Below are 8,593 nucleotides of genomic sequence, written 5' to 3'. Positions count from 1 at the left end.
CCTTCTACATCCTTGGCAAGTGCTTTAAATTCCTTCAGTCTGACTAGTGAAAATAGCTGTTTAGTCAAGTACAAACCTCTGCACTTTAAAATAGCAACAAACTGCAAATGCTCAGTGCCTTCTTTTAAATAGAAGGACTAGAACCAAGTATGTTTTCCCATGCAGAAGACATCTTCTGTTTAAAGAAAAGGGGAAAACACCTTACCGAGCTACAGCAGATTTTCTCCATAGTTCTTTTACTACTACCCCCTCCTCACAGTTTATCCTCACCATAACTCGATACATGGTAAGCTGCCCTGGAACTGGTCATTAAAAAACAGACTGGCTAATATCTTGCTGTGCCACCTTCTCATTGTAGGGGGTGCTCCTGGAAGGGATGAGCAAAACGCACCAGGAATGTTCCCCCAGAATATATATTCCCAGCAGGGTCACCCAAGGCATGAAGGCCATCCCAGCTGCCCAGCTAAACCATGCAGTCACCCATATTGGACAGCGGTGCTATAGGAAGTTGCTGGAGGCAGATGATCACTTCAGGGACAACAGCACAGGCATCAATTCATACTCCGTGGGAGAAGGCAATGATAAACCACTCCTGCCACATGGATAGAGAATATAAAACGGCTAACATCGTAGTGCCAGATAATGAGCCCTTGTTTACCTAGGCAAAAGGGGCTGAAGCATTTTTAAGTCCTGAGCAACAAGATAGCATTTGGAAGTGTAAAGGCCTCCCTGATTCACTGGAGAATGAGGAGGAGGAAGCACAGACTTGCAAGATTCTGTTATGGTAGCCAGTCTCAATAAAAGTAGCTGTAACCCTCCTGGGGAGTTTTCCTGGTCTGGTCTACCTAATGGTCAGGAAATAGCCACCGTTATCGATTTCAGGAATCCTACTTTATTGTTGTCGGTATTATAACAGAATCTTGAAAGCCTGCCAGTTTCACTTTGCCCCTTCTTATATGAAACAAAATCACAGTGGGGTTATTTGGGGTTTCTTTCCTTTGTATTCTACTTTCCCAGGACTGAGGTGTGGTTTTTCCTTTCTTAATCGCTCACCCATTCCGTCATAAAGCTTATCTCCACATTCCTTTACAGGGGGCCAGAATTGGATGAGGTAGGACCATAGCTGTGGTGTCATGAAAGGCTCCATGGGGGTCACTTCTTCTGATCACAAATACTTTCATCTTCCACTCCAGACCATCTTCCCAGCTCCAAGATGCAGGTCCCTGGCTAGACTCTTGTATTCCTCCTGACACTTCCCATTGTTGATGGTCAGAGGTAGAGAGAGTACCCACTGTGCACAGGGTCAGTTTCTCATTCTGAGACTCCAGAGTTTCTTGGTTCCACTGTCCTTCTTTCTCCAATGAGATTATATTTATTATTACTGTTGTTGTTATTGTTATCCCACCTTTTTAAAAATATTTATTTTGGTCAACTCAAGGTGGTGAACAAGCCTAATACTCCTTCCTCCTCCTATTTTCCCCACAGCAACAACCCTGTGAGGTGGGCTGGGCTGAGAGAACGACTGTGTCATGTTCCCCGTTGCAAGGCATAAGTGCATCACAACGGGGAACATGCACATCAGGAAAGAGGAAGGGATAACCATTATCCTTTAAACACACACATCATCCCTTAAGCACCCAAACCCATAAAATCAATCACCAGGACAATAGGAGCGCACCTTGGACAGGACATGGAAACCATTAACAGATCGGGGGAACTCCCACCCATTACCCCGGGGGACGCACCTGCACCGGACGAAGGCAAAGAGACAAAGGGGAACATCGGAGATCGCCCGAATCGCCCATCGTCAGACCCATACCAACTCTAATCACCCATCCGGACCCGGCTTGGGGGACAATGGGGGGTGGAGGAGGATAAGGTCCGCCACCGGGGTATAAACAGGACACCCTGCTACCACACCCGCATTCCCGTCTTTTTCTCCGTATGCATTCTGCTTCAATAAACCCGGAAATCCTTAGACCCTCTAAGTGAGTCCGTGTCTTATTCGAAGTAAGGCTACCCTGACAGACTGGCCCAAAGTCACCCAGCTGGCTTTCATGCCTAAGGCAGGCCTCGAACTCACCACCTCCTGGTTTCTAGCCCGGCACCTTCACCATTACATACTATGGACCATTCATGATATGGGCTGGGGCTGGGGGGCTGGGTTGGTTTCTGTCATCAGCTCTGCTTCCAGAGACAAGAGGTCCACTGATTTTGAGTATATCCTTCCCCAACCCACGTGGCTCAGAGGACCAATGGTTGTTAATGAAGATTCAGACCGGTTTCTTCAGTGGAGGATGGAGGCTAATAATACCAGGAGACTCTCACTTTGATTACATGAAGTTGAAAAGATAATCAGTCCCTCCCAAGAAACCCTTCAGAAAAAATTAAACAGAAAAGTGTGTGGGTAAAAGGTCTTTCAATACTAAGAGTGCCTGAAATATGCAAGCATAATCAGGAAAATACATAATAGTTGAATAGTTATATATTTGCATAAGAATATGAAGTTGTAACCTTTCAAACATTTTTATCTCATTTTGTTTTGATAAGAGACAAACATTCAATCCATTGCTTTGTCAAAGCTGTGTAAACTTTTTCCTGCAACATCTTATTTCGTTTTCATAAAACTTATCTTCTCAAAGAAGGCTTTATCTTCTATTTCAGCTGTGCTTGGATTGGTCTTTCCTAAATGTCCTCCTAAAAAAAAGTGAATATATATTTTGAAGGACTCAATCTATATTTTGAATCCTCAAAATGTTTGGCTAGGGATAAATTAGTGTTATAGGATGCTGTAAAAGATACCAACTATTTTGAAAAAAAACACTTGAGAATCTGTGCTATGAAATCCAGGTTTTTGGGGTATAAAAGTCATTTTTCAGTGCTGTTGCACTGAAACATCATACAGAGACTGAAGGATTCTCCCCCTTCCCACTTTTGGATAAAAGAAGGAACTCAATCACGAAAGTGGCATTTGGCATAAATAAATGGAGTTTGTGAGTATAGCACATTCCCCTGCATTCCCTCTAATGCCAAGAGTTTTACAGAAAAGCTGAAAAAAGGTAAATGTAGTTCTGAATGATCTCAATATAATGATTTTGAAACTCAGAGTAACACTGCAGTGTCCCATGAACTGGTGTTAGACAGCAAAGGGACTGAACATTTTCAGAAGTGTTTTTATTTTTTAAAACAACTACAGTGGGAGACCAAATATTACTGTTACAGCTGTAGATGAAGGTGAACATTGCAGGATATCAAAAATGCTGTCATTGCTGCCACACATTCTGAGTCAGAAACCTGTGATTTTAATAAGCGGAGCTTTATATTTTCAGAGTGCCCATTACTTCCTAAAGAGGTTCCTGGGCTAAACATCTTTGCACCTGGTCCTGACAAAAATTAAGGACTCCTAATGAGAGGTGTCAGAGCATCCATGGGGAAGAGGTGTTTCCAAAAGTCAAGATGGCAGTCATGGCATCAAAACCTTGCCCCTTTTTACATATGATGCCCAATGCACATAAAGAGGGTGGGGCTTTGACCCTGCAGTCACAGCTGCCATCAATCAAACTCATGCTTAGCATACAGAGATTAATCCTCAACATTAAATGCAATTATAGGTAACTGACAATGTAGGCCTTGTGTTATATAGAAATTAAAGCCATCACAAAGAAAATAAATGCATGTTCATAATATTAGACTCTTCCCAATGTAGTAACATTCTTGCTGGAACCTAATTTGACAAGGCTCTCAGGGGCAATATGTAAACATCAGTTTAGCAACCAGTAGCAAAATCTGTTCCTGAGAAATGAATGGCTTTAAAGTTTTGGCAATTATCAAGTCAAAGGATGTCAGAACTGGCTCTTAGACTACGCATACTTTCTAGAGTCTAAATATCATTAAACTATCGGAATGAAACTTGGAATTAACATGGGGATACTTGTTTGGTTAGTACCTGAACCTGAGTTACAGTGAGGGCTCAGAACAAAACTTTCTTTTTATGATGTAATATAGAAGGAGAATGTGCTATCCTTTGCCCCCATTCTGGGCTCTTACAGTTTCTCTTTCACCTGCAAACCTCTAAAATGCAGTTATTGACCAATGGAAAGGTCTAAGCAAGAGCTATAAACAACTGGAAGTATGGATCAATAAATTGTTCTTCTACCCTTGTTATCTAAGAATGTGTTTCCCTTTCTCTACTGAATGCTTGATAGGGGCTATCTGCAATGCCCAGCAGAGAATTCCTTTTACTGAAGGAAGCACAAAATAGACATTTACCAGTGTAGTTTATCTTGCTCCAAAACTACAGGCAAGTGTTCATCCAGAGCTTTCAAATGTGTTATGACTAAATAGGTCCCTTTGATGAAACTAGAAAAGGCTTTCATTTATCTTACACAGACACCACTCTTCCAATTTTTATGGACCAGACTCTGTATTACAATATTGTCTTTTTCTTCAGCCCCAGTAGAGAATGTGATTGAGGCATTTCTAAACACACACACGCACAGATAAAAAGGGATACTTGACTACAAAAATTAACTTCAGTAAGCAACACATTGATGCCATCTATGGAACTTTTTCCAGAAAAATGGAGCATGGATCAAAAAGACTACTGCACCAGAATTATGTCACAATAGACTGTTACAGGTAGTCCTCAGTTTATGATGGCAGTCAGGACTGGAATTGCCATCAGTAAGCAACGTGGTTGTAAAGCACGATGTCACGCGACTGTACCACTTAGTAACAGCCATTCCGATAGTCCCGGTTGCATCATTAAGCAAGGAGCACGTGGGTTGTTAAGTGAAGACATTATGTAACCGTGACTTCTGACTTCCTGCTGGCTTCCCCATTGACTTTGCTTGTGGGAAACTGGCAGCGAATGTCATCACAATCACATGACCACAGCTCACTGTGACATCATAATCGTGAGCCAGGTGCTGAGCACCCAGATTGCAATCACATGACTGTGGGGACGCTGCAACAGCTGGAACTCTGGGTTGTAACTATCACTCATTCAGCACCATCATAAGTTTGAATGATTGCTGAATGAGTGGTTGTAACCCAAGGACCACCTGTAGTAAACTCAAAGCCTTTAAAAAAAGAGTGAGAAAATTACTTCATTTTATTTTGGTGGACTTAAGTTTCTGTGTACAGAAAAATATACTCCAAAACTTGTTGCTAGCTTCTCTGCTTAGTAGTGTTGCTCCCATCTTGGAAATGCCTATCATTTTTCACATTTTTAGTTATTATGTTCAGTTTATCAGAACTGTCAAGGATATTCTAGGGGTCGGTACCAATCAGAAGATTCTGGTTGGAAAACAATCTGATTTCACTTGGGATCTGATGCCAAACTTTAAATTCAGAAATTTGTATCTCCATGCCTTGACTACCATTGGAAATCAACAAACTTTTCCCTTCCTATTTGAAAAAACAGAATAATATTTTCAAATTAAATAATCTCAGCCAAATACAGTCACATATCAGACAAATAGATTTAGGTTTATGTATCTTTAAATTTGATATTATAAAAGGAAATTGGAGAATTGGTCTCTCAAGAATCTTTTTAATAGTTAATATTAATAATTACATTCAGAGGCAATAAAGCTCTGATTGCTAGAAGCAGGGGAACAGCATAAGATGATTAGCCTAGAAGTACTCAGTACTCAACTGAAGAGATAAAATGATGGACTCTGTGATGCTTATTTTTTTTTATAACCCCTTTAGGTATGTATATAGTACTATATAGTTTTCTGTTTTTTAAAAACATAGCATGCCATGAAATTAAGCTTCTCAGAGTGATATGCAAAATAGACTATCCATGTGTTCATAACTGTAGTCATTCATTACCCATGAAAGTTTAATCAAGTGATTGTACAGCTGTATGTAAGTGTGCTATACCATGATTCAGTTATCAAAATTTTAAAAATAAAATCTATGTAATCCTGTTTTAGCAATACAGAGCTCATTTAAGAGTGCCATGTGAATTCTCTTTCTCATTAATAAATTATATATTATTTTCCCATGGCGTTTTATTAAAATGTGCTTTTAAAAATATAGAAATACACTCTTTACAGATTGCAGGCAAAGATGCTTTTGGAGAATACCCTCATTTCCCAAGCAAGACATATGTCCTCAGTGTCCAAATTACATTGATAAAATGGCGTGGGGAAAAAAGCAGAGAGGAGGGCTGGAACAATAATATTCATCAACAGAAGAGACAATTTGTTTTATAAATATTTTATCTCCTGTACATTATTGCATTGGGAGCTACAACTGTATGCAGCCATCATTCTATAGGAAAAAAGTTTAGAAATGCAAACCAAATTGAGATATGTATATACACAAGTGCGTTGGGTGTGTGTGTATGAATAATAAATATGCCAGCTCTTCATCTGATTGAACAATGTGCACAATCTCTTTAGTAAACATATAAATGACGAAACTTCTTTGAAATGGATGTTTAGCAACAGGGGGAGGGGGGAGAAATAATTGAATGCAAAATAAAATAAATAAAAATTGTAAACAAGTCATCATCTTACTTATGGGATATATGGCTTTGTTATTTCTGAGTCCTTCTAAATAAAATGATAAATTAAAGACATTACATTTTCAAAAAGAAAAGATTCAAGGCTGAGCTGTGCTTCTAAACATTTGCACAGCCACTAAAATTGTTTAAAATCAAATTAGAGATAGATCTTGAGCATTACATAAGGTGCACTTATACTAAGGCCTAAAACAAGACATGTATTATAGGAATGAGCGTACATAGGTAATCAGAAGTTGCAATCCACTACTGAGATGTTTTCAGCAATCTAAGTAATTATTTCACCCAGCTTTTGTTACACACCAGAGACCTCTGTATACAATTCTGTATTTTCAAGTCAGACAGGAAAATATTCCACATTTCTTGCTTATAAATCATAATATCCAGTTAAAAACAGGCACATGAACCCTTGACGAATTTTGTGCACAATATATATATATATTTTTGTAAACCAGGTTTCTGAGCTTTATGTAGAAACCCCACAACCCTACGTATTCTAGATTGCAATACCTGCCGAGGAGCTTCGTAACTTATTCTCAGGGGACGGAATCAAGCATGAGATCTTAAAAATACAGTCTTGTAAAAACTGTGGAAACCTGGCTCACATCTTCTTTTGCCATTCTTCCAAGTGACCAAAGTCATGCCTTGCTTATTCCCGATTCAGTAGGGAGCAAAGAGGATGGACGCTGGAGTCGCTCGGAGAGGCCCGTGTCCTGCTCTCAGGATTGCTGTGGGTATTGCAGGAGCCTGGAAGAGAGCAGCGGAGGGTCGGGGCGGGAGAGTCAAAGCTGTGGAGACTGCCGCGGCAAGAGGAGCGGAGAGAAAGGCAGGCGCCAAAGGCTTAATCATCTCTTTTTGGAAGGCCAGTTTTGCCTATGGAAAGAAGGGAAAGAAAACCGCTAGAAATGGGGGCTTCCCCTGTGTATGGACCACTCTTAAAAGGCCTCCTGACAAATGCTTTTAACTTCCTGGCGCTGCCCCTGCCCCTTTCCTTTTTCAATTTCAGCACAGGAGACTAGAAACAGCTACAGCATTTCCTATTCACTCTAGTGTCACAATTAGCTGTTGGCATATCAGCAGAGCTTCCCGGACAAGTTTTTGGTTTTGCTGCATTCCATTGATGCAGGGTAGGAGTCCTACTCCCCATTTATGCTATAGTTAAAATGGCAGTGAGAACAAGGTCAACAAGAGAGAAAAATATACCCTGAGCACGTGGGAGAAGACTGCACCTATCGCAATAAAACCCAGTCAGCTTCTTCAGACAAGAAAGTGACAGTAGAACATCTTCTCATGTCTGAAGAGCAAAAAAGGGAAGGTCGTCTGGTTGTTTGCCTGTAGATCCAAGTTAGGTATTTATCTAGGGCGTGTGCTCAAGCACACACTTATTGTGACTTCAGCTTTCTCCCTGAGAAACTAATAAGCTGATAAAACCTGAAGCATTTTAATTTCATTTTTTATAAGGATGGAGGCACATTAGTTTTTTGTTTCTTTGTTTTTAAAGGTCAGCTGAAATGTGCTGGACTTTAGGATTGAAAATAAATGTATCTGGGATACTCCTGATTTGCAGAACTGGCTCCCTGAAAAATAATTGCAGCTGAATTCAGTGGAGAACCTATTTTTGGAGAATATACGTATCTCTCTTCTAGACATACTCATGAATGCAGAGGAGGGGTATCAAAGCTTTTGGTAGGATAGCCACACTAGGCAATACTTACAGCTAGAATGCTTGGACTACGCTGTAGTTTGTTGTAAGGGCTGTATTTTGGTTTTGTAGGCTTCCCTGCAACTCTGTCCTTGTGCCTTCTGCTGGAAATGTGCTGAAAATGTAAAGCAAATGTTCTGTTTAAAAGTTTTCAGTTGGTACTGTAGCCACTCTGTAGTCTTCAGGTAAATGTCTCAACTTATAAGAAGTAGGCAAGATGTGCTAGCAGCCACTGCGTAGCAATGATCAATCCTTTCCAAGAGAACTGGAAGTAAGTTTATTTATTTATCAAATTTATATGGCCACCCATCTCACACAAGCTGACTCTGGGCAGCATACAATAAAACCAACAATTA

At 40.3% G+C, this 8,593-nt stretch overlaps 1 protein-coding gene across 2 annotated transcripts in view; it reads right to left on the bottom strand.

The window, feature by feature from the left end:
• Positions 1-5,061: 5,061 nt before the first annotated feature.
• Positions 5,062-8,593, bottom strand: part of ZNF385B (zinc finger protein 385B) — a 228,840-nt gene continuing 225,308 nt past the window's right edge. For both annotated transcript variants that reach the window (XM_063318118.1, XM_063318119.1), the window contains 2 exons: positions 8,251-8,352; positions 5,062-7,408 (listed from right to left, as the gene is read on the bottom strand). In XM_063318118.1, coding sequence (XP_063174188.1) covers positions 7,196-7,408; positions 8,251-8,352 — 315 coding nt within the window. In that variant the 3' untranslated portion in view covers positions 5,062-7,195. The remainder of the gene's footprint in view (positions 7,409-8,250; positions 8,353-8,593) is intronic.

This window comes from Candoia aspera, chromosome 1 (assembly GCF_035149785.1).
Source record: "Candoia aspera isolate rCanAsp1 chromosome 1, rCanAsp1.hap2, whole genome shotgun sequence".
NCBI classification, from domain to species: domain Eukaryota; kingdom Metazoa; phylum Chordata; class Lepidosauria; order Squamata; family Boidae; genus Candoia; species Candoia aspera.
Note: the sequence above shows the minus strand (reverse complement) of the source record. Positions and strands in the feature narration are given on the sequence as shown.